This window comes from Rhipicephalus microplus, chromosome 4 (assembly GCF_043290135.1).
Source record: "Rhipicephalus microplus isolate Deutch F79 chromosome 4, USDA_Rmic, whole genome shotgun sequence".
NCBI lineage: Eukaryota > Metazoa > Arthropoda > Arachnida > Ixodida > Ixodidae > Rhipicephalus > Rhipicephalus microplus.
In genome coordinates this window covers 74642771-74669931 of record NC_134703.1, presented here as the reverse complement: position 1 = coordinate 74669931, position 27161 = coordinate 74642771, and the positions used below count along the sequence as shown (strand labels likewise).

The 27161-nt window shown below is 43.9% G+C and overlaps 1 protein-coding gene across 2 annotated transcripts in view; it reads right to left on the bottom strand.

Moving 5' to 3' along the window:
- Positions 1 to 5845: 5845 nt before the first annotated feature.
- Positions 5846 to 27161, bottom strand: part of LOC119172104 (V-type proton ATPase catalytic subunit A-like) — a 32019-nt gene continuing 10703 nt past the window's right edge. For both annotated transcript variants that reach the window (XM_037423096.2, XM_075892961.1), the window contains exons 7-14: positions 18151 to 18313; positions 17585 to 17693; positions 16780 to 16902; positions 14461 to 14575; positions 10098 to 10305; positions 8632 to 8691; positions 7479 to 7745; positions 5846 to 6438 (exon numbers count right to left, since the gene is read on the bottom strand). In XM_037423096.2, the coding sequence (XP_037278993.2) occupies positions 6346 to 6438; positions 7479 to 7745; positions 8632 to 8691; positions 10098 to 10305; positions 14461 to 14575; positions 16780 to 16902; positions 17585 to 17693; positions 18151 to 18313 (1138 nt within the window). In that variant the 3' untranslated portion in view covers positions 5846 to 6345. The remainder of the gene's footprint in view (positions 6439 to 7478; positions 7746 to 8631; positions 8692 to 10097; positions 10306 to 14460; positions 14576 to 16779; positions 16903 to 17584; positions 17694 to 18150; positions 18314 to 27161) is intronic.

Genomic DNA, 27161 nt, shown 5'->3' with positions numbered 1-27161 from the left:
CAAACGTACCAGAGAATGTTCAGCTCATAAATTACGCATGCTCGGTGCATCGTTTCGATCTGTCAAAATTTGGGCCTTATCATGGGTGATAAGGGCCTAAACTTTTTCGGTTGCTTTTCGACCTGTCTTGCGGGAAAGCAAACGTATCAGGGAATGATTGGTTCTCAAATTACGCATGCTGGGTGCATCGTTTTGAGCTGTGACGTCAGACAAAAGTTGAGCCTTATCATGGGTGATAAGGGCCTGAACTTTTTTGGCTGCTTTTCGACATGTCTTGCGGGAAAGCTGACATACCAGGGAACATTTAGCTCGCAAATTACGCATGTTCGGTGCATCGTTTTGAGCTGTGACGTCAGAAAAAAGTTGAGCCTTATCATGGGTGATAAGGGCCGAAACTTTTTCGGCTGCTTTTCGACATGTCTGGCAGGAAAACCGACGTACTAGGCACCATTTAGGTTGGAAAATACGTGTGAGCGTCTCCTTCCAGTGTATGAGGTACCGGGTTCGATACCTAGTGCCTGCCGAAGGTAACTTGATTCAAAAGCAGAAGGATTGAGTCACTTCAGAAAATAAAATTTGAAAGCCTCTAACGAATTCATGTTGGAAATAGAGATGACAGTGGGATTCGAACCAGTGACCTTCCGTTTATGAAGCGCACATGCACCTAGACATGTGTGTTTTTTAGCGCATAGTTCAAATTAAATGGCTCGTTTTTATGTCTGAGCCACTATATTTGCATCGATTTACCAGTTCAGGCAATGTTTTTCATGTTTCATTAGCGGTAATATGCGGTTATCAGTTTGGAAATATCTAAAAGACGAATATCAGCTTAACATTGCAGGTTTAATAGTTCCAAGTAACTGTGGCTGAGAGGTTCAGTATTTGTTTCATAACTGGAATGTCGGTAGTTCGAATCCCGTTGTCGGCCTAATCTCCGAGTAAAATTCATTAAAAGCTTTTTTTTCTGAAATTTTGTTATACTCCACCTTGTGGCAACTTGGTGACATGGGAACACCGGGCCTCACGGTTCCATACCGCTATAGTGTGGGTCCCCCCTTCTTTCTTTTTTTTTTGTAAAAACAAGCTTTTTCAGGAAAAAAAAGGTGGGGTTGACCCGCCATAACTTTATAGGCTATAAGGCCCACCCACAATATTGTTCTCTGCATTACTTCTTTCCAGTTTCACCAATTATGTGACAGCACGTACATTTGAATTTCAGCAGTAATGTATATATCTGGATGACTTCCTGCTGTCAGGAAACCCAGCTCTGTCATTTGAACCACAAACCTTTCTGTAATGAACTGAACACTCAATGCACTCCTCTACCAGCACGGCACAGGATGCATTACTTATAACTTGGTCTGCTAAGTACTGCAAGTCATGATTAAAAATAAGGGGTGGTGCATTGTTTCTTAAAATAAGGAATGGTACTTTCTTTTCTGATAGTACTACCAGTATCGTGATTAGAACTAGTGGCCTTTTGATTTATAGCTGAACACCTTACCCACTCGGCTACTGCAATGGATTTGATAACAGTGTTTATAAGATCGGTCTGTACATTATGCACCAATTTTTTAATATTAAATGTCGCATCTGTGTGTCCCAGCCTTGATGCACCCAAAGTTTTCTGGCCTCGTTGAATAAAGAGGTAAATTTTAACCATAGGCGTGTACAAGGGGGTGGGGAGACTCCCTCAGGTCATCTAATGAGGGGACCTAAAGTCAGCCCCACTTTGACATAATATGAGAGGACAAAATGCGACTCGGTAGGGGACGGGGGGGGGGGTGTAGGACAATGAGAAAACCTTTCACCCTCTCCCTCCCCCTGAAGGGGAACCCTACTCACGCCTATTTCTATAGAGGTAAGAAATCTTCGGTTTTGTGATCCCCTTGAAGTGTCTTAGAGCTTTGGCAAAATTGAGTTATTTGCAATTTGGCGGTGAAATCATGAAGTCTTTGCAAAATTTCAATTTTTCGATGCCTTGAAGTTGGCTAGTGGGCCGACAAGATTGATTTGCTGACTAGTTTTCATCAAAGAAGGTATGCGTACAGATTTTTTTTTTTTTTACTCTGAGACTGATATACTTTGCATGCTCATTTTCTTCTGCTTGTTTTTTTTTTGTTGTTTTACAGCTTGCTTATACAAAAGTTATTGGATGCACGAACTGAAAACGTTGTGAGCTTGCGCATCACTCTGTGATGTCTTTAGTTTTTGTCACTTTTTTTATTACCCAGAAATGCATCCCAAAATGAAGTCATTCAAACTAGTGCTCCCTGCAGCTTCATTACCCTTCATTTAATTTCGTCACTCCAATGTAATGAAACGTCACTTGCAAACTCAAAAATAGCCATTGTGTGCGAGTGTATTTCTAAAGTAATGTAGTTTGTTCTTCGAAATAAGAATGTAACAGAGCGGTTTTATGCACTGCCACGTGTACAATGTCATTAGTATCACTTCTAGAAGAAGTTCTAGAAGTGATAAAAACAACACACCTAATTTGTATCGTAGGGCCCCCTTGACAGTGCAGACAGGACCTGCTTTTGCTGCTTACTATTCACTATAAGTACTACTTAACTGCTAGTCATCAACCTATTGTATCCCAGCTGCCAGCAGTTTCCAGCACAATAGGTCAAGGATCTCATTAGAATTCAAATAGCACCAAGTGTATACAAGGACAGTTTTGAAACAGTACAATACTATGACGCTGATGAAGAGAAAAGGGCAGAAAAACCACAGCAATGACTCACAACTGAATGTTCATTGAAAGACGCAATGCTGGCTTGCTGCTTCATTTGCAGTTCTAACGCGACAGCGCTAAATAGCTCGTTTCACAGCAATGCCGGTGTCGGCGTCGCTGGTTATTGTGAGAGAAAGATTATCATTGTGTGCGTGTCTGAAAATTCGAGAAAGATATGCAGATAAAATACACAAGAAACATTACCAGGTCAAAGTGATGAATCTACGCGGTCTGCATGACAAGCAGATTTTGTACCACACAGCCACACGACTGCTTAGAAGAACAGTTTAAATAACTTCCTCTGCTTGGAAATGCAGTGAAATTGCTTCACAAACACATGTGCATAGTATGCACGCTTCACAATACAACATATATGCAATATCGCAGTAATACTGCGTGGTACAAGCGCACATTGCCATAGGGCAACAGAACATGTGATTATCATAACGCAGGCTCGTAGCCAGGCGAGGGTGCCCTGGGCTCCCTCGAAAAAAATTCCGGGCTACAGACTTGTCATAAAGATTCGTGGCTTAAAGCCAGCCACCTATTACAAAGGGCACACACGTTACTTTGCATATTATCTTTAAGCTAGCTACCAGCTAGCTAGTTAGACCATAATGGGTGCATAACAAGTTTGAAGAGATTTCACATGCATAATTGTTTGTGGTTTAAAGCATGCTACTAATTACACACAATGCAGCCATATGCGAAAGCTTCACTGACACAAGCCACTTTCAACTTTATCATCACATTGTAGTAATCCCCAATTTAAGGTTCTCGAGTAACATCATACAATAAAAAAAAGTATGCCCTAAGTAATTGAAGTATGCACTAGGGACAGGACATCGCTATTGCATTCAACTGTTAAAGGCAAAGGTTAAGGGTCCCCCATATTTGTTTTCCTTTGACAGGTGTAGCAGTCTTTTTCTTTTCCTTTCAAGTGAATTAATAAATATTTAGTTGCGAGTCAGCGCTGTGGTTTGTCCCTCCCCTTTTCTCTTCGTCCGCATTGTCGTTGCACTGTTTCGTAAATGTCCAAGAACTGTCACTATCACCAGCTATAGTCCAACTCCAGCTTTCAATCCGTGCTTTAATCCATCCACAACTTACGGTACAACCAAACAAATCCAGTTTAATCTTGGTTGGATCCAGTACCATGCGTCTTCGTCAAGCGGCCATGTCAGTAGTCAGTTGCTTCTCAGCGGGTTTACAACTAGAACCACGGCGTGCTATTAAGATACACTTGCTTCCAGTAGAATTGAAATAATTACAAACTGGTGCGAATTGCATTCAGGTCAAGTGAAATTACATGTTTCTGGTTCAAATCCCAACTTGAATAAGTTTATATCCTTTTTTCGTAAAAGAAAGTGTACTTTGTGCACTGGGCCTTAACTCGATGGTCATGTAATTTGGCACAAACACTGTGAATGGCCTACATATGTAACATAAGCACTGAGAAAGTGCAGTGCAAGAATTGATTTGTGCATGCATACCAGCACTTCGCACTGGGGTCTGTTTTCCTTTTTCTCTTCCGCAACCTTGAGGAAAACTTTTTTTCCTGCACTGGTTCCTCCTCATAAATGACAATAATGCAGTGTTGAAAAGATGTTTATCACTTAGCTTTGCAAGAAGCAACTGTTTCAGCATGGCACGACCCCATATCTTACAGTTGTGTACTGGAAATAAAGAACCGCGATTTCCCGAGTAACGTTACACACCTGCCTGAGTGGCTCTTTTCATGCTATATGTACACAGAAACCTTGACTCCTTGTGCCACAGCTCCCTCTTCCTACCTTTGTAAGCGATGCGAGAAAGCACACTGGGCAGGCATAGTAGTGCGATAGACAATTTTCTCGTGGTTTTTGTACTAACTTGGATCAATACAGGTCCATCCGAATTTGCGACATGACTGCAAATGCCCGCACTATAGCAGACAAGATGCCCTTTGCAAGTTTGAGGACACCACATTGTTAGCACACTTTTTGGAGAGGTTGCTTTATTTTCCCCGCACTAACACGCACAGTTTTTCCTCGGTCAACGAAGCACAGACAAAATGCATTTCAATGAGCCGGTTATCAAGCTTGGTTAACCATGAATTCGGAATACGCCATAAATCAAGATTCAGCAGGTGTTGCACTCTCGTTACAGAAGGCACGCTGCACTCATTAAGGACAAATTAACTGCAACTAGGAAGCACATGTGTTTTGCATTTAATCGAACCTTAGGATGCCTCATGAGAGTTTTGTCTGTGTGTGCCTTTTTCAAAGGAATGCAGACTAGCAATGTACCATTAAACATCTGAAAGACAATACGCGCACTTGCCTAGCTGCACACTCCAAGGATGTTGTGGCTAATGACGATTGTTACTGCGCCTCTGAATGAACAAAATAAAGAAGTTTCAGACTTTTTAGAGCCCTTAGCAAATATTTCGCAGAACTTTAACGCCTTCTGCAACACTTTGAAGGCGCAAGCCTGCTACACACTCGGCAAGTCAAGTTACGCAATCAGGGACCAGATTTCCTGCAAGTTACGAACTGCAGAGCGAGAGGCATTAAATTGCCTCGACATCTTCAGTAGACTGCTGTATTCTTCTGCCTGATAAAGCCTTCTGCCGCTCATGTGTCATTGCACTGTCTCCGGGATTGGCCCACTGTTGACCAAGAGATGTCACGTGATGACATAACCAATTTCTGCGATCTGCGGCACAATAACATTGCAACAAACCATTGTAACTCCAGAAGACTTTTTGTGAAATTTTTTGCAACCTACCATGTTTCACTCAACATCACCATGCAATGAGACAGACTGAAACCAAATTTAATGGTGCTGGTTTCTTTAGCAGAAGGGGAAGCTTGCCGGTCAGAGTGCATAATTATGAAATGATAATGCGAAAAACACTGCCAAACAGCTTTTATCGGAATATTTTTGTAGAATCTAGCTTTTCTAAACACCTAATGCAAGCAAATTGGTTCGTAGTAAAATAACATCATGTGCATTTTTACACTCCTGATCTGAACAAAACCGAAACCCAAAGAACAAAGCGTTTCCACCAGTAAACACACCAAACCAATTGTCAAGCTTTCATCATGGAAGAGACACCACAAAGCCTTGCAACATCCGTATATAGACTTTATTCTTGACGCTTCCATTATCAGACACAAAGTAAAAAAAAAGTAAATGGAAGAGTCCAAATATATCACTTTCAAATCCAGTGTCGCCACAAAAGGCCTCTTCATTACATGAGGTAACAAAATTGACATGATAAAAGTAGAAAAAGGCTGCTTTAACTTAGAATAAAAAATATACAAAACTGAACTGTTTAGGTATGTACACAGACAGACGAGCACCAAAACAATGAAAACAGAAAAAAAAGAACATATGGTATTGCTGCTCACAGCTTCCGCACTGCTAAAGGCAGGCCACTAACATCTAATACACACAGACTTGTCTGCCCCGTACGTCCGTGGACATTCTGACACGAGGTATGGTACGAGCCTACTTGGAATGAGGTTGAAGGAAACAATGCCGCCAGAAGCTTTGATGGGGCCAAGCGATCGACAACACAGTTCTTTGGCTCCTCCATGGCAGTGCTGGTAGTAGGGAGGTCCTCAGTCTTCCAAGTTGCGGAAGGCCTGTTGGATGTTCTCAAAAAGCTCCTCAAAGTCCTGCTTGATCTTCTTCTCACCATCTACTGCCGGGTCCTATGACAGAGTATGAAGTACAATATGGCAAATCAACTTAATGAAAGTAATGTTCATGACAGAAAAATAGTGCGGTCCGCACGACTGTGCCACGACCCTGCAGAAGAAATCTGTACATATTGCACAGAAATAAAACTAGTGGACAAAAAAATCATCCCCGTGCAGGATTAAAAAAATTCAGGCTTGAGTATTCCTGTGGTGGTCATCGTACCAGGATGGTAACAGGTTAGAGTGATAACCCCAAAATACATTTGAATATGTTCACTCTTGCTTCCATATCAAACTTTAAGGACCCCCTGCCACCTTATGAAGTAATCATTGTATTACCACACTTCAACGAGTTTACGACCACAAAAATTTTGTTAGCTTCGAACTTACTGTACGCTTCGAACTAAAAATTCACTATTCGCAGAAGCCTAGAAAAATTGCAGTGCGAATCGATTCAAATAGCAAACACTATTTGAAAAATATTAGAAATTTCAAATATTTACACACCCCTATTTGAGAATTCGAAAAGTTTCTGCATCCAAAGCTTCTAACGTCATATATCATTAGCCCTCCGGGGTTCTCGGCAGTCCCGCAAAAGCATCCAAACATTTAAAACATGTCTAAAAAGATCGGCAGCTTTGTCGTTCTTATCCATGATGTCAGTTGGCATAGCCAGTTTTCCCATAACAGCCTTTCGTCCGCCTATTTTGCTTTTCTTTTTTTCATGCAACCTGCGTGCGGCAATTGTCAGTTCATATAATTTTGGAAGCACTTCAGTATTGTTGTGAGTGATTTCAACTGTATTGCATCTGTTAATGCAATTCCTTTTTCAACGTGATGTCTGTATAAGGTAATTTCACAAGGTAGTTTAAAGCATCGGCCTGGCTCTGTGATATAGTACTCAAATCTCAAGCAAAGGGCCTAGATTCAAATCCCACTCGATCCTATACTTCTTTTCTCCTGGTGCATGATAGCGGTTACGAACACCTACAGCACCGAACAATTACAAAGCCGAAAATGGCTGTTGTAACAGCTCCCGCTGTAAAGATTACCTTGAACTTCATGCTGCTGAGCTGGTAGAGGAGGTCACCGAGGGCCTCGCGGATCAGGGCCCAAGTGATGCGGTTTTCGCTCTGGGCAGTCGACTCGACCGCATGCTTGGCCAGGTCGTACAGACCAATCATGTTGCGCAGCATGCCCACAGACTTGTAGAACGGGCAGAAGCGATCGTATGGGGTGTAGCTGTTCTGCTGCAGAAAGTCGTCCTTCAAAAGTCGCGCAACCTCGAGCGTGATCTTGTCAGTTTCCGCCAGGGACGCCTGTGCAGGGACAGCGAGGAGACAACGTCAGAACGCTGTATCAACTTGCACATAATTTTGATGGTTGATGCTCATGACAATGCACGACGCGACAAATATATGCAGAATCCACACAGTAGTATTCAGTACCGGTGACTGTGAACTGCTTCTCACTTGTATTCTGCAGTACCCTGCCTTATGAAACTACAGTAGAATCCATTTACTACGTCATTTAAACCAACCGTAGAAAGTCCAAAAAATTATATACATTGAGTTTGACAACCTTCTAAAAGGCCAAATCTTTTAAAAAGCCGGAAGCAACATTCTTGATATGCCGAAGCACGTTTCCAGTAACATATATTTTTCTGAAACCATATTTTTAGTTTTTACTCATTATTTAATTAGCATACGTCTTTTACAAGTAAGTATTATATTTCTTTGTCGCATTACTTATTGCATTGGTAGATCATGGTATACCGTCATTAAATTGTAGAAACATTTGTCACACTGTCCTTTTTTTTTTCCTAGCAACAATCCCAGACGCCCAGCTGCCCCTCAGGCAAACCAACACAACTGAAGAGCAATGAATTGCACATCCAGACACACAGACAAAAACTGTTCTCAATTTTTTTTTTTCCTGCAGTTCCACAGGCAGTTCTTTCACTCAAGATTAGCCTTTCCTGGCTTTGCAAAATTCACCAAATGCTTCCATCAGCAAGCAGTTTTCCCATTAGACAGCAATGCACTCTTATTTCAAATTGTCAGTCGTATTACTTGCTTCAAATGAAAGCTGCCAAGCAAATGAACTTCGCGTACACCAATACTGAAAATCTCATACATCAAGTTGAATTTACAAAAGCGCGACAGCTTAAGCAAAGTGACATCAAGTCAGGAAATCTCAACTTACCTTTCCGACAAGCTGGACAATTTCAGAAAGGTCTTCTTCCTCCTGCAGGATCTGCTGGCACTGTTGAAAAAATGTCAAAACGAATACTGAGCGACAGTGCAGACTCAAGCTTTGATCGGAAAGAGAAGGAAATCATAAACACAGCAATGTGGTCCCGTACAACTTAAATGCCAGTTACAAAAATGTAGACTCGCTCCTCGTCTTCTACACAATTTGTAACATCGCTGATAAGGTTGGCTTGCCGTGTTTAGCGTACCGAAGCAACTCTGGCTATGAGACATAAAAGACCCAATGAATTTTCACACCAATAAATTGAATTCATGGAAGTATGGGGAATGGAATAGTGGAGTCTTGTCATTACTTTCGACTGACAAGGGTTCTATAATATGCACCTTATCTCAGTACACACACGTGTTTGTGTTTCACCCCCATTGCCATGGCGGGCTACCAAAGCCACGCGCTCACATTCATCAGCCCATACTTCAGCTTGCTGGCAACAGAATTCAAGTACAATCTATCCCCACTAAAAGAAAGTATGCAAAAAGACAAACAAACCCTTGTTACTTTAGCATAAGAAAATTAATGACACGGTAGGCCCAGATGCGGAAGACAGTGCAGTATTGCACAAGCCAAGAGAAAATGCCACTGGCCAAGACCAGGTCTTACATCTGCTTGTCATGTATTGTATCTAAAGGGCTATATACACACTGGCGCGGTTCCACAGCTCTTATCAAGTCAACAATGGTACATCCCTTATTAAGGTAGATTGTACAATCGCAAGGCACATTTTCCTACAGACAAAAAAAAGCATCCCACGGCAAACGCCCACAATGCTGCGAACGCGAGAGCACCCACATGAAAAAAATGCAGCAGTGTTTCCACTCCGTGCTAACTGGTTTGCCAGACAACATTTCTCCCCGTGACATGAATTGCATGACTTTTTTGCAAGTTTTTTACTCTTAAACTACAGAACACTAAAAATAATTTTCGTGTAGTCATGACTGCGCCTAATTTTCTCAAGTTGATTAATAAAGTTTTTAAGCAGAAACATTTTGAGCAAAACTGCGGCCGTGGACTTCCTGCATGTTAAGCGGCCTCTGCTTGTTCACAAACGGGCGTTTTTTGTTGAATGAACACCCCTGCACAGCCAAGTAAAATTTTCGCCGAATTGAGTGGAGTGAAGGGCCACCAGACCTCGCTTGTGGAAATCAAACGCAATGTGACTACACGCTGAACGGAGATTGCCTGACGTGCACGTGCCATGAGAAGAGTTTTTTGTGCTCCAAGTAGTAACACACAGCGGCGAGATTTCATGACTGATGCTGCTGGGCATGTGTCAATATGAGGCTCGCATATAATTAGCCACACTTCAATCGCACCTGAAATCCCGCCATGGGATTCAACCATTACAAACCACTATACAGAGCAGGAAGAAGCAATCACGGAATAGGCATGCAATGCCTCACCTTTGTCCTGAGCTGCACAAACTCGGGGAAGTTCCTCTCATAGTAGTCGTCGAGGGCACGCGCGTACTTGCTGTACGAGATGAGCCAGTTTACCGACGGGAAGTGTTTGCGCTGAGCCAGCTTTTTGTCCAGTCCCCAGAACACTTGCACAATGCCCAGTGTCGCAGATGTGACTGGGTCCGAGAAATCACCGCCGGGAGGAGAGACGCTGCAAATCGAAAAGCCATGGAATGGACGTCTGTACTCTATTTACAGAAAAACCATCTCAGAAACGGCAAGAAAACGTTCCTTATTTGCACGACAGTCAGTACCACCACAGACGTGCAATCCCAATAACCCACACCAGGGATGCACATGGCACATTTTGACGTGCACAAATCTGCCGCACGTGGCAGGCAATCCATATGTGGATATCGCTCGCTCTTTCCTATCACTTTTGATGGCCCCACATTTTTATGCCAAATATGATGTGGGCAAAGATGTTAAACTATCAACAGGCACAACAGCCCACTGATTTTGGCCACTAGGTAGGAGCTCACACATGCAAGCATCCTCTTCTAGAGCTACACAACAGTAGCCAAAGCCTTAATACTATTTCCTCCCTGGGTGATATTACAGAAACAAACCATTACAGAAAGAGTGCAAACGGAACAATAAACTGGGCTGGCTGATAAAACCCAATGCATCGAAAAAAAATGGGGAAAGCGAATGTAAGTACAGTGAAACCCTGATTATACGACTTTCAGGAAACCAAGCAAAACAGTCATAATCTGGGCATAGTATAATCCTAAAAATAAGGTTACAGGCAGTGACACTCAGCCTTGCCCAAGAAACGGGTACTGGCCGCCTTAATAAGCCCACGGCACGACCTTATGCGTCTGCAAAGAAAGTAGATTACATTATTCTTGCCAGTGGGAGCTAATGAAATCATTACTTAGTTGAAGGAGGTGCGAGCAAATCTTTATTCTCAACCTTAAAAAAATATCGATAATATCGAAAATAGCCTTAATGGCTTTCCCTTCAACACATCTTTGCTTGTTGATGCAAGGGTGATAGGGAAAGCCTACACGTTTTTATGAATGCTAGAGGCAGCCCTGCTACGTTATGGTGAGAAAATAACTAGCAGAACATTGGCAAAAAACTGTTCACTCTTGGTCATTTTCCACCTCATCTTGGGAAAACACCTTTTTAGAACAATGAATAATGCCAGAGATCCAACCCAGGCTTTCTCACCTTAAATGTCCAATTAATTTAGAAATTAATTTTGCCGCAATGCCTGCTGCTCCTGTAATAAACAGTTTTTATGAAAACGTGCCCCCAATGTTCTCATCTGAAAGGATGCACTGTCACTAGTTTCACTGTACAGCATATACAAACATTATTTGAGCTCATGTAATACTTTGGGATGACCTAACTATAAAACGAACCATTGTAAACACCTGGCACCGATACATTGGCTGCGGGCACTAATGGCGTCTATTAAATATTTTGTACACCACATTTGAGCCCCTTTGTTATCCTGCCAAATCTTCGATGTGCCTACAAGCAATGCACTTTGCAAGTCCTTTCACAAAATTTTGTCCCACTTGTAGAATGTGGACTCAATGGACAAATTCTTCACATAAATTGCAGGGATACGAATGTCAACTGTTTGGTATCTGGCATGTATGACTAGCATAGCTGAGACGCAGCCACCATCACTAGGAATCTGACAGCCTCGTGCTTAGCACCACAGCACCATAGCCATTATGGTGGATAGGTGTGCTCTCAAGAACTTCACTGCAGAATCATATTACAGTGAAAGCTCGTTAATTCGAACTTCAGTAATTCAAATTTATGAATAATTCGAACTGTAAGTTATGGTCCAACCAAGCTCCATACAGGCCTATGAATAAAAAAGCCTGTTAATTCGAACGCCAGTAGGTTCCGCAGGGAATAATTCAACTATGCGCCATCGCGCCGGCGGCTTATCTCGTCACTCGATAGGGCGGCTGCCAAATTACGAGGCGGCGTTGACAGGGAGCAAAGAGAAAAACGGAGAAACTGGCATGGAGGCCAGAGTGCAGAAAATAGCGCCACTTACTCTTCCCCCCTTCCCCCCACAATCTCTCTCTCGGCGGCCGCCTGCTCTCAGTCCTACGTAACCTCCAAGATTCGTTTTTTTTTTAAGCACCAATTTCTGATCCTTTGAAAATCCTGCGTAGTTGTCGCTGTTAGGCGACAGATGGCATGACCAGCACACAGCGAATCTGGTGCATCGTAGCTTCGCCCAGCCTTATCTGCAGTCTCTGTCTTGGGCGTGCATCGTACACCTCGGTTGTTGTGACTGAAAGTAGCTTCCGACTGTCGCGATTCTTAGTGTTGGTGTTAGGCCTCTGCTAAAGTTTGTTGCGGTAGCACCGGTAGTAGCTTCCCATCTGTCGCGATTCTGCTTCTTCAACTTGATGGCGCGTGCGCGCGGCAAATACCGTGCCAAAACACTTCAGGAGAAAGCCGATATCCTGCGGGAAGTGGACGCCGGACTCTTGCCTAAGCAAGATATCGCGAAAAAACATGGGACACCGAAAACGACTGTCTACTTATATAAAAAAAATAGGAGGACTATTGAAGACGCCTTAGAGGCAGAAGTTGCAGGCAAAAGGAGGAGGTTGCGGCCCGCAAAGTATCCTGACCTCGAGAAAGCGCTTCTCATTTGGATAAAGGAAATGTGTTCGCAGGACATTCCACTGAGTGGCCCAGTCATACTGGCAAAGGCAGCGGACTTTGCCCTGCAGCTAGACTACGATGACTTCATTGCTTCAGATGGGTGGTTGCACTGTTTCGGCGAGCGCTACGACCTCGTTTCCCGTGCTGTATCGGGTGAAATGAACGCCGTCAACATGGACACATGTGAAGGTTGGCGCTCCGAAATGCTTCAAGGCTACATGGAGAAGTATTCTCCGCAGGACATAATGCGGATGAAACTGCCTTACTTTTCAAATTGCTGCTTGCCAAAACTATCACGTGTAAAGGGGACAAGTGCACGGGAGGGAAGAAAGGATAACTGTGATGGTTGCTGCGAACATGACCGGGACCAAGAAGTTGCCTCTGTTCGTGATAGGAAAATCTAGAAGTCCTCGTTGCTTCAAGAACATCCGGTCTCTCCCATCAGACTACGGGGCCAACAAAAAGGCCTGGATTACGGGGGAATTGTTCGCGCAGTGACTGGGGAAGTGTGACAAGAAGTTCGAACGCTGTGGCCGCAAAGTCCTGCTTCTTGTGGACAACTGTTCGGCTGATAAACTCATCGTTGAGACGAAGGCCATTGAGCTGGCCTTCCTTCCAGCAAACACGACAGCGGTACTGCAGCTCATGGACCAGTGCATAATTAGAAATTTAAAATCATTTTATCGGCGTCATATGTTGGAACGAATTATTTTGTGCAATAAGTACCAAGTGATGCCCCTAAGTGCACTACACATGCTTGTGCGTGCTTGGGAGCAAGTGACAGCGCTTACGATAGCAAATTGCTTTTGCCACTGCGGCTTCAGCACCGAAGCTCTGCCAGTTGACGAGCCACTAGTGCTCAAACACGGCGTCACCGCCCCCATGGGCGGACATTTTAGAAGACGTCCGCTTTGCGGCGACTACGTTGGTGTAGACTTAAGTGCAGTGGTGTGTGGTGCCCTCACGGATGGCGACATAATATGTCAGGTGAGAAGAGCAGAACCTGTCGCTGTCAGTGACGACGAAAAGAAGGACGAAGCACCAGTGCGGCCCTCTGCTGCGGAAGTCATGGCTGAATTGAATGCCGCCCGTCTTTTCTTAAGTATTGAAGAAGGCGAAGAAGAGGCCTTCTGCCAAATTCGCTCGTTAGAGCAAAAAAGTGCAGGCTATGACATTCAAGGAAAGAAGGCACACCACGATCACAGATTTTTTCAAAAAATAAATTGTTATGCTTTACTTGCAGTGTACTATTGTTCTTCACTTTCGTTAGTTCGAACTGAGGCGGCTTCCTCTTGCGGTTCGAATTAACAAGCTTTTATTGTAAGCATTACTGTTGGCCTACTTCACATCCTCTGCAGAACAAACATGTTTCCCAATAATCTTGGGCTGCGCTGTGTAAGAGAAGCAGGTTCAAGCATTTGTCAGCAAATGCAAAATCTTGGGATGGTATATTATTGCCTGCCATCTCACGTTTTCATTTGCGCCCTTTATTATAGCAGGTCGGAGGGTAAGTATCTATGTCAGTGAAGCAGTAGCAGTTTTAAATTTGTATTTCCTTTTTTTACATAACTCCGCACAGAACCAATATAAAATTGCTACAAACCCCCCTCACCCACCCAGAAGTGTTCAATGATGTAAGAAGAAATACAATACTCACGCCCCCACAATGGTGACACTGCCTTCTCTCTCGGGGTTACCAAGGCACTTGACCCGACCGGCACGCTCGTAAAAGGATGCTAACCGAGCAGCCAGGTAGGCAGGGTAGCCAGAATCTGCATGGAAAAACAAGATTCTAAATCCTCAAAAGCAACATTTCAATATGAACCAAACGATCTCACTGAATCACATCAGAGGGCAAAATGCAACCCAAAAGAAACATTGACACAGTGAGGAGAGAGAATTTACTTGGGAGTCTGAGAACACTGCCGAGTAATCAGGAGGCTGACTGCACTGTCAACTGATGCGTCATTCGATCTGTATAATTCATAACGCTACTGTCCAAACACAGCGAGTCTGCAATTGATTCAGGTTCGGTACCGTCATCAGTCTCTCTAGGCCGGACATTGGCCTACTGTTGCATAAATGGCGCAAACAGAATAAGGCACACCATGCATATGAGCCAGCGATATTCCTGCCATGGTTGAATACCAAAATAGCACTAATTGCGACATTCTTAGCATAATATAGGGAGTAAAAGAAAACAGTTTTTTGTGAATTGAATCTTTCACTTGGTGCACCTGACTGCCGACTTCTATGCGCACGATGGCTGCCTACTCACGTGCCTGCACTTGCGGTGCCGCCTTGCCGTTCTTTCCTGCCGCAACAACAGACCACTGACACAGCTGGGAGTGTAAGTAATCGAGGATATCGAAAAAGCCAAATACCAGTGAACTGGTCGGACTGCGCATTATTTGTGAAAGTATCCATGCTAATATTGTAACAAAGAATTCCCAGCTGCTGTTGTTTGCACCTCAGGCATTCGTGAAGCATTCTAACACCTAACTTGACCTAAAGAAAGCTGTGCTGCTGCGCTATGTTACTATTCATCCTCTCAGGTATCACCCTCCATATCATGTTCCTTTTGCGCGTACTCATTATGGAGAAGAAAAAAACTTGATCATGTATTCGCATTCACCCTAAATGAGCTATACCAAAAAAATTATGTTTTAAACAGTGCTAACAAAAGCTTGCTGGATCTCTCTTTGTAATGCATGTCTTCATATGAATGTGCGGAACAACTTATGATTCCTTAGTAGTTTTTAGCCATATTTTCTATCTCTTGTATCTTTAGCAACAGTTTGTAACGTTCATGTTTTTTTTTTTCATTATTCTATATAAATTTATTTCTGTTGTTAATCTGTGTTTCTGTTTGCCATTTTTGTTTTTTTGTTACAACATTGTGGACAATAATAATTTTGATACCAATATGTTTCATACTGTCACTGCTGCTATACGGGGGACCAGAGCCTAGTCAAGCTGCACATGTGCAGCTTTTTCTCTGATACCCTATTTTTGCATGAACACTGTATTGGGCTTTGGGCAATGCGAATACAAAATTCGGATTTCGATGTGCTGCACTTTCAATTGAACCGTGAAATCTATTTCACATCCGTTTCTCATACTGCTTCAAGGATGGCATATTGTTATATTGAGTGCGCATAACTGTGGAATTCACTCTGGCAGTGCCACATTCTCAACAGGGTTGCTGGCACATGCAATAAATAGTGCTAATCTGTGAGCGTGAAAAAAAGAACAGGACCTTAATTTTAGGTCCGGCGGTCCCATGTCGCCAATTTCCTACGGGGTGGGTGCCCCCCAAGCAACTTCAATCCGCGCTGCGTGCCACGCCGGAAGTGCACTTGTACCTATTTAGCCAGTAGGTAAGTGCCTGGAAGAAGCAATTCTCTGCCTCCCACAGCACTGGTGGATGCTCAACTGTTTCATTAAAGGAGCACTGACATCAAATTTCAAGATCGAGATGTGCCCATCATTCGATCGCTTGGTATGCATAGGTCTTTTTGGCCGAATTTGAACGGCATCCCTCGCGTGGAAGTAATTTTCATTAGACGTGAAACAGCGTAGAAAAGCTAAGGAGAAAAAATGGAAAATAGACTGCCCTGCGACATCGACATTAGTGCCACTTGTTCGGTGTGATACTGTGTGCATGTGTCAGTTCAATTCCATAAGACGTTTACAGAGGAACACCATTCCTTTGTAAATGTAACGAGTTACCGTTGCAGTTCCACCAATCTGTAACAAAACGGTGATGCTCCTTCGTTGTCCCTAAAATGAACTTCCTCCATGGGACACAGTTCCATAACACATTGGAAGACGGACATTCCAACGGGAAAAGTACAAGGAGATAGCACCCTTCCTCTGGGACATTTCCCGCATTGACAGAGTGAACCATAACCATATTTTTGTTTTGTTTTTTTTTTTGCTATTAGAGGATTCTTTCATTAAAGTTTTTACTGACCTGCTGGCATTTCAGCCAAACGTCCCGAGATTTCTCTCAGAGCCTCTGCCCATCGAGAGGTGGAGTCGGCCATCATAGCTACATGGTTGCCCATGTCCCGGAAATACTCTGCAAGTGTAATGCCTGGGGGAAAAAAATAATAAATGAAAATAAGGTTGCGTGCAATAAAGCTCTACAACAGGCCACAGTAGAGGATTCAAGCTCAATTTTAATCCCCTTGTCTCTCATAGCAATACATCCTACTCAAGCAACACGAACCAGTTTCATTCACTGAACACACGCCTGTATGGTTCGATTAACGCATAACACGGGTCTTTGTAGCACACATAATGATAATATGGTGTCAATGACAAGTGCTATGAAGATATGGCATCAGCACAAATATCTCGTCAAAGCCCTCGAGTCTAAAAACAGCGAGGCAGTTTTTTTCTTACGTAGCCACCGCAACAGTGACCTCTGTTCAGAGGTCGGTAGCGCAAACACAAAACACACACAGGTACAAAGCATTATGCTTGAAGGAAAAGCCTGCATTTAAAGTAAAAAAAAAGGAAAGGGCGGCAGCATCAACAGCACTTCCAGTACTTAGCATCTCAATTTCGTTTCCAGCAATGAATTCCTAGTTGGTAGAGCTAGTTGGCAAACCTCTCACTACACAGTCACGCATGTGACAGCACATCACACTACACATGAGTTATAAAAAAAATTGCCAATGATACGGCAATCTTATAAAAGGAAGGCAAATGTTTTGCGACACTTGTGAAAGAAAAGCAGAAAAAAAGACAGGGTTTGTGGTTTCCTTGCATACCAGTGTAGATGGATGCCTCACGGGCAGCTACAGGCATGTTTGACGTGTTCGCAACCAGCGTAGTACGGTCCATGATTGACACCTGCTTCCCATTTTTTTCAATCTTGAGCTGAAAAACAGCAATAACAATGAACAGTTATCACATGGAAATATCGAAATGCACGGCTCGAAAACAGCGAGCAGTTTGGAAGTAGCACTAGCACCTTGTATTTCACAGAACTTCACCGTTAAACTGACTTTACAGCAATACAATGAGGTATGCTAACTGTATACGCATGTTTACAAACTACGACAATGTTAGGTGAATAAAAGTGTAACTATGCTGCCTAGAAACTTCTCGAAATGAAACAGTGTGCCCTGATCTAAGCCTAGAAAGCTACTAACTAAAGGTCCATATCAAACGTAATTCTTCAAAGGTTTTGTAGCCAAGTTCAATTGAAGTTAGTTGGGTTAGCTAGGCTGAATGGCTACAGTGCATAAGAGTGTGGTAAGGGCCACCAAGCACGGCCTACAAGTTGTCAAGTTCGTAATAACGCCTTGAATGAGGATCTTGTGCAGGTGGTTACCTCAGGGAAGTCCCTGAGTACTTCAGACATTTCATTGCCTCGCTCTCCACAGCCGACGTAGACAATCACATTACTGTTGGAATACTTGGACAGGGCTTGGGAGATGCAAGTTTTTCCACAACCAAAGGCACCGGGAATAGCAGTTGTGCCTCCCTGGACGCACCTAAAAAGGAGTTCCATCTTACAATCAGCAAGCATGCACTTAGAGCAAGCTTCGCGAACATCTGCTACAATATAAACTGATTAAAAGAAGGGAGCATTATCGATTCATATTCGATAAAATCGTGTCTACCCTATAGATATAATCACTGCCAGCTAGTAATTTTAAACCAGCAACCTGCTATCTAATCACTGCATCAGGAATATTTTAGCCTAAGCTTCTATACATGTTATAAATGTGACAAAAGTTTGTACTAACAATTTTTGACAAGTTGCAACTTACAACATGTTACTGAGTTGATCCAAAGAGAAAACCGTTGCAGGATACACTTACAAAACAAAAATAAGAGATACCTTCGATAATTGTTTTTCTAACTCTGCAATGCATGACTTACCACTAAAAAAAATTGGGATTCTTTGTGACTTGGCTTTAGGATAGGAAGCCATGAACCAATACAACCGAATTTCTCGAAAAAGTCTAAATTTGCGAGGTATATTAGCCACTCCCTCGCACTATTATAGGTTGCACCTAGGCAAATGCAGGTGTACCTTTGGCAGCCTCCAGCGAGTGACACCAGATATGCACTGACATAGGCTGGTGAGATATAACCTGCTAATGCAGACAACAGCACTGTCTATAGGGTTTGAAAGCAATAAGGCTGAAGTCCCCACATTTATGAGACAATGGGTAAAAGTAAACAAGCAGGTTCACTTTCTAATAACCATAACAAACACCAGCAAGACACAGCTTGGCACTACTTTTCCATCTCTTAAAACTAAGTGCAGCTGACTTCTATTGATAGGACTAAGCAAACAGGCTGCATACGAAGCGGAGTGAACTAAAAGAAGAGGAGAGGTCTTTTTCCCTTGAGTTGCTCTATTAAGATACAACAGTCAGCAGCCATATGCAATAACGAAAACGAACACAGGTGCAATCTGGATGCAACTGATGAGTGGATACAACAAGCAATCAAATTTATTTGTTCACTTCCGACACAACTATTTAAAAGATGCTGTCTCTTCAAGGGGCTATGCTGCCCTTTTTGAGCATGGTCAGAAAACGCTGCCGATTGGTAGCAGAGGCTCTCGAGAACACGAGATGATGATGATGATATATGGTGTTTTTTGGCGCAAGGGCCATTTGATGGCCAAAGAGCGCCAGTTCATGAGACAGGAATGTGGACAATGGTTGTGATTAGCGGCTGTATAAGGGCCATAAAATTCCTCGCAGTAAAGCGGGTAAAAACATACAAGCAATAAAATCATGACTATGCCGTGAAAGGTGTGCATGGTTTGAATAGGTGACAAAAGTTGGTGATAATGAAAAACGATGGTGGACATGTATGGCATTAGCACAAGTACCTCACACGTTAGTACCCTTGCGTGCAAGGGCCGTGAGGCAAGTGCTTTCCTGTGTAGCCACCGCAGCAAAAACCTCTCTAGAGAGGTCGTGCTACAGTATGCCCGGGTATATGATATGAAAATTATGAATTTCCTTTAAAAACGCTAATAATGATTTGTGACTAAAAAGCGGTTCCCTACCGACGAACATTGCAGGATGTAAAGGTATATGTTGTCGGTAGGATAGTGGGAAGTGTTGTCTTCTTGGAGTGTCTAAATGTTTACATTGAATTAAAACGTGAAGAACTGTTAATGCCTCACCACATTTATCACACAATGGTGGATCACCACCAGACAAAAGATGTGTGTGTGTCGTGTATATGTGTCCTATCCTGAGTCTTGTTAGTGTTACCTCTGTTAGACGTGATTTTGATACTGGTGGCCAATGGCCAAGGTGTGGCTTGATAACGTGTAGTTTGTTTTGTGTGTGTGTATCCCACTTGCTCTGCCAGTAGTCCCTGAGGTTTCGTTTGAGAGAGTGCTTCAGATCAAGGACCGGGATTGATATGGGTGTAGGGGCAGTGTTTTTGTGGACGGATGCAGCGAGCTGATCCGCCCTCACGTTGCCTTGGATCTCACGGTGCCCTGGCACCCAGCACACCACAACATGTTGGTTGACTGTGTAGAGTGTGCAAAATATGGAGTAAAGTGAGACAAGGACGGGGTTTTTTTGTTTTTTAAGACTGTGCAGAGCCGTTACCACACTGAGGGAGTCTGTATAAATTACTGCTTTTTGTATTTGTAATTGTTTAATGTGTTTAGCTGCCACAAGTATCGCGTAAGCTTCCGCTGTGAAGATACTTGTGCCTGGATGTAGAGGGCCAGCATCCGAAAAGGAAGGGCCGACAGCAGCGTAGGACACAGGAGTTAGACTTAGAGGCATCTGTAAAAAACTCAGGACGTGTGTATTTATGTTGAAGTTCCAGGAAATATGTTCGGATATGGGCAATGGGCGCATGTTTTGTAACCTCTAAAAAAGACATCGCAGTCTATAGTCTGCCACTGCCACGGTGGCGGGTATGCTACAGGAGCCATTAAACTGTGTTCGAGTGACACTCCAGTGTCCTCAGCTAGACCCTTCAGGAGAACTGAGAAGGGCTGCCTCATTGAAGGCCTGTTTTGAAAAAGAATGGAGCTCGACAAGTCATTAATGGTAGAGTATGAGGGGTGCATCTTGTCTGCTTTCACCTTAAGGAAGTATACAAAGGACATGTAAGTTCTTTGCAGATGAAGCGACCACTCATTTGACTCAACATAAAGGCTTTCTACGGGGCTGGTGCGAAAAGCACCCGTAGAAAGGCGGATGCCCAAATGGTGCACGGGGTCCAGCATCTTCAAGGCACTTTGAGTAGCAGACTGATAGACAACGGCCCCATAATCTAAGCGGGTGCGAATGAGGCTTTTATAGAGGTTCATGAGGCATTGCCTATCACTACCCCACGTAGTACGTGACAACACTTTTATAACATTCATGGATTTTAAACATTTTGTTTTTAAATATTTGATGTGCGGTACGAAGGTCAACTTGTTGTCCAAGATTAAGCCTAAGAATTTATGCTCGGCTTTGACGGACAGACGTTGCCCGTTCAGTCGAATGTCAGGTTCCGAGTGCATGCCTCTCTTTCTAGAGAACAAGACACACGTGCTTTTTTGTGGGTTAAGTCTAAATCCGTTTTCATCTGCCCATTTGGAAACCTTATTTAAACCTAGCAGAACCTGCCGCTCACACATGGCCAAGTTGCATGACTTGAAGCCAAGCTGAACGTCGTCGACATATGTACAATAGAACATATTGCGGGGAATGGACAAGTGCAAAGAATTCATTTTGATAATAAAAAGTGTGCAACTAAGCACGCCACCTTGTGGCACGCCTGTTTCCTGGACAAATGTTTGGGAGAGCACACTGCCCACACGGACACGGAATGTCCGGTTTGACAGGTAACTTTCGATTATATGAAACATTCTTCCGTGCACACCAAGGTGGGACAGGTCTCTTAGGATTCCGAAACGCCATGTTGTATCATAAGCCTTTTCGATATCGAGGAACACAGAGAGAAAATATTGTTTATGGACGAAGGCGTCTCTGATCTGTGCCTCGATACGAACAAGGTGGTCTGTGGTGGATCTGCTTTCTCGAAACCCGCACTGAAATGGGTCGAGCAAATTGTTTGTTTCAAGGATATGTACGAGTCGGCAGTTTATCATTTTTTCGAAGACTTTGCACAAGCAGCTTGTAAGTGCAATAGGCCTATAACTTGAAGCTAAAGAAGGGTCCTTGCCCTCTTTCAAAATGAGAATAATAGCCTCTTTCCAGGAGGTAGGGATAGTGCCAGAAAACCAGATAGCATTGTACAAACAAAGTAGGGTTTTTCGTGTTTCGGCTGGTAGGTTTTTTAACATTTCATACACCACACGGTCAGAACCTGGGGCAGAAGTACTGCAGGAGTTTAGAGATGTTCGGAGCTCAGCTAGACTGAAAGCTTGGTTATATGCCTCGCATCTAGTGGATTTGTGTTCTAGTTTCTGCTTTTCTATTCTTCTTCTGTATTTTTGGAAAGTGTCAGTATAGTGGGACGAGCTGGATACCCGTTCAAAGTGTGCACCGAGGAAGTTTGCCTGGTCTTCCAAGGTATCACCCTGAGTGTTTACGAGTGGAAGTGTGTGTACTTGTTTTCCTGCTATCCTACCGACCATGTTCCAGACTTTGGCCTCTTGTGTATATGAATTTATCCCTGATAAAAACTTGTGCCAGCTTTCTCTTCTGGCCTGCCGACGCGTTCTCCTGCCTCGAGATTTTATTTTCTTAAAGCTCTCAAGGTTTTCCGATGTCGGCGAGTTCCGCAGCAACCTCCATGCCCTGTTCTGTTCTTTTCGCGCATTCTGACACTCAGCGTTCCACCACGGGACGTGTCGTTTGCCGGGAAGTCCAGATGTTTGTGGAATGCACTTGGCTGCTGCGTCAGTAAGAAAGGCCGTGAAGTACTGCACAGCTTCATCTATGCCTAATCCGCATATTTCGGTCCAACTTAAGTGAGTAATTTTTTGAAATTGTTCCCAGTCAGCTTTGTTTATCAGCCATTTGGGAACATGTGGAGGACATTCATGTATTATTGGTGTACTCAAAACCAAAGGAAAATGGTCACTTCCGTATGGGTTATTTATGACTTTCCACTGAAGTAATGGTACAAGTGAAGGAGATGCGATACTGAGGTCTATGGAGGAGTAAGTATTGTTTGCAAGGTTATAATATGTTGCCTGTTTCCTATTCAACAGACAAGCACCTGATGAAAAGAGGAACTGTTCGATGAGACGACCTCGCGCATCACATCGACAGTCACCCCATAAACCGCTGTGCGCATTCAGGTCCCCTAGAACCAAATAAGGTTCTGGTAACTCGTCTATTAAAGAGTGAAAATCATGTTTTTCCAGGCGGTGTTGCGGCGGTATGTATAGGGAGCAGATGGTGACGAGCTTATTCAATAGAACTGCTCGAACAGCCACTGCCTCTAGGGATGTTAGTAGTGGTAGATGGCTACATGCTACTCCTCGATTAACAATAATGGCTACACCACCAGATGATGCCACAGCATCATCTCTGTCCTTTCGAAAGACAACATATTGACGCAAAAAATTTGTATTCTTGGATTTTAAGTGTGTTTCCTGTACACACAGCACTTTTGAAGAATGTTTGTTTAGAAGTTCTTGGACATCGTCGAGGTTTCGAAGTAGTCCTCTGACGTTCCATTGTATAATTTGTGTCTCCATTATGGGAGTAAAGAAGTGCTGTGTGTACGAAATGAGTGTGGCTGGTGTCTAAAGAGAGAAGTGACTTATCTTACAGAGCCTTTAGAAGGCCCTGTAATTACCGTTTTGTCTTTTTTAGAGCGGTCGAGGGAACCCCGCCGCTCTTTTGGCGCAGTCTGCGCCGGTGCAGTTGATGTGTCCATCGCCTCAGGAGAGGCGACAGATGATGTTTTCGTTGTAGGCTTCGTCGTGACAGACGGAGCCTTAAACCCCACCGGGCTAGAGGTCGATGGGACCTCTTTAGTTTGTGTGGTGCCCTGGCTGCTGCTAAGGTTCACAGGAGCCTTCGGTGGGGCTGTATTCAAGGAGGGTGGGGCAGCCGAGGCTGCTCCCCCCATGGGGGCTTGTGGCGTTTGCCTCGGCACGCTAGGCACGGTCCGGGCAACTGCCAAGGGCCTTTGTGGTGCCGCCCCTCGTTGCACCACTTCGGCAAAAGGTGTTTTTAGTGCTAATGATAACGAGACCCGTTGTCTTGCTTCCCTGAATGTGATATTTTCCTCAACTTTTATAGTTATTATTTCTTTTTCTCTTTTCCAGGCTGGGCACGCTCTGGAGTATGCGGGGTGACTACCTTCGCAGTTAGCACAGAGGACCTCGTCATGACTACATTCATCAGCGCTGTGGCCGGTTGTGCCACACTTAGCACACATCAGCTGTCCTCGGCAGCTCTGAGATGCATGACCAAATCGCTGGCATTTGAAACAACGCCTCGGGTTTGGAATGAAAGGTCGGACATGGAGTTTTACATAGCCAGTTTCGAGACTTTCAGGTAAAGTGGTTGAATTGAAGGTGAGTATCAAGTGCTTTGTTGCTATTTCATTGTTGTTACGTCTGATTTTGATGCGCTGGACATGTATCACACCTTGGTCCTTCCATCCATCAAGAAGCTCTTCTTCACTCAGTGTCATCAAGTCTTCGTCCGATACCACGCCCTTCACTGTATTCATGGTACGATGTGCGCTCACCGAGACGGGGATGTTACCAAAGGCTACAAGGTGCGAGAGTTTATTGTACTGTTCTTTGTCTTTTAGTTCGAGAAGCAGATCACCACTTGCCATCTTCGTGGCCTTATAACCGGTTCCAATGGTCTCTCTCAAGCACTTGGCTACAAGGAAGGGTGAGATTGCTCTAGCTTTTGTAGATGATTGTTCGCAGTGTAGGACATGGTATTTTGGGAAAGTTTCTCTGTTTTTAGGCCAAAGTAGCAAAGTTGCGTCGGTGCGTACCCTTTTCGAGGCACGATCAGTTAGAGAGGGGGTCGAGGATCCCATGGGAAAATGTGGATTTTTCGGTAACAGCGCCTACCACCCACCACGGAGTCCAACAAGGGGACGTGGCAGAGCATGAGGGCATGTCTGCGCAACGCCAGCAGTACGCAGTTACTATAACCCAATATGGTTTACCCTAGTTTGGATAGCCACACAAGGTTAACCCTTGCCGCCAGGAAAAATTGGAAGTAAAATGAAGTGAGGAGAAGACAGGAAAGATGTAAAGTGAGAACAAAAGACGAAGATATAGGGAGAGAGAGATAGGAAAAGGCGACTGCCGATTTCCCCTGGGTGGGTCAGCCCAGGGGTGCCGTCTACGTGAAGCCGGGGCCAAAGGGGTGTGTTGCCTCTGCCGGGGGGCCTTCACGGTCCAATCACCCAGCGTCGGCTCAACCCCCAGGATCCCCTTTTCCCCGAACACGGCAAAGCCACGCACGGCTAGGCGTGAGAGGGAGTCGAAACTCTCCCGTTAGCTCGGGTCCGTGGTGTCGCTACACACCAAACGCCTACTTGCGCAGGCGCCCCTGCGGGCTCGAGAACACGAGAGCGAAATATTATATAGTGCAGCATGCGGCCTGGAATTCACAATAAATTATCAAAGTTAGCTAAAAATTGCTTTCTCTTCTCTCGAGAAATGCAGAAGAGGCTCAAAAATTGCACATAGAAGGCCATCTATCAGCCATCGACTGATTTGAACATGGCGCACTCAATCGTTACAGGGATCGCCGCGGTAGGCCGCAACGCATGTGCACGAAAGAAGCCGCGCATTCCAAGGAAAAAAAGAAAAGAAAAAGTGCTCAAGGTCACGAGGCGTGTGTGACATATTATCTTTGCCGCTGCTACCCCTCCCTGCTTAGCCTCCAGCGCTTTCGTTGAGACCAGAGAAGAGAGAACGCGATTTCAATGTGCAGCAATTCTTAGCAACTTCACTCGTACTGGACGAATTCATAAAATTTTTGCCGCTTTGAATTCGTGAGGCAATAAGCTTTTTTAGTGAATCCATTCTATGGTTACTTGAAAAAGTGTTTCAGCGCCCCCTTTAGCTTGAATTGAAAAATAGTGCAAACGATATACAGGCGTCTGCACGAGAGAGGACAGGCGGGGGGAGGGGGGTGCAATTTAAATGATAGGGTGGCAGGTGCGGCGATTGACCTTTGCCCTCCCTGAAGTGGAACCCTGTGCATGCTTATAGAACTACATGCTTAGTCTTTGCAAGGTTTTAAATATCCGAACAGGAAGAAACTACCGCAAATTAGAGCTTTTAACGATCGCCCAATGGTTACTTCAAGGCCCATTTTTCTTACCTACAAGCCGCTTTTTGTAAAAAAAAACATCTCATTGCACTGCCTTTCACTTCGATGTGCCTCCAAAACATTGAAGTAACATGATCAGATAGCACAGGGAACAATGGCCAGCTCAACTTGATTAACTTTCGCACTTACCATAGGTTACCAGCAAGATAAGGAGCCCTAGCAACCTACGTGGTGCGCCATTAAGGCAACTGCCACATACAGCATCTGCAGCCTGGTTGATCAACAAGGTTTCGAGCAGTACATGCTTACAATAAATGCTGAATATAATGAAGGGCTTTTTACGTCAGATGTAACTACGCAATGATGTCGTTCAACTCTAGGTGCAATATTTACTAAGCTTGTGCGAATAGTGAATTTTAATGTCGAAGCGAATAGCGATTTTGTTCGAATATTTCAAATCGAATTCGAAGAGTACACATGACAAATGAAGAAAAACGGACATATTTATCATGACCTAACTAACCTGCACAATATTTTTTTAAAAATTGAAATAGGGCCTTTATGCAAATGCCTTTTTTTTCGTTCAAAAGAAATCGAAATAACTGAGCAGTAGCAGGATTTCACTTTCGGCAGGATGCGAGTCATAACCCTTACAGTATGTAACATTTTTAAGTTTATTATACTTGGAGCATATAAGCAGTCATATCAAGCTTTTAAGCTTCATAAAATGAATTGATTTCAGGGTAATATTTTTATTTAAAGAGGCCTTGCGACACTTTTTCTAGTAGCCATGGAATGAATTCGCTAAAGAAGCTTATTGCCGCATGAATACACTGCCCCACAAATTTTTAGAATCCTTCCAGTACGCATGGAGCTGCAAAGATATTTCGCACGCTGCAAGTGAATTCTCTCTTCTTGTCCCGACGAAAGTGCTGGAAGCTAAGCCGGGAGGAATAGCACGAGAAAAGAAAATACGTCCTGCGTGCTTTCTGAGCTTGTGGAGTCATTTGCCGAGAGAAGAGAGCAATTTTCAGCTGACTGAGAATTTGTTGTGAATCGCCCATTGCGTGCTGCGCTATAATGTTTGGCTAGCGTGTCCTCGGTAGCCTCGGCTACCGATCAGCAG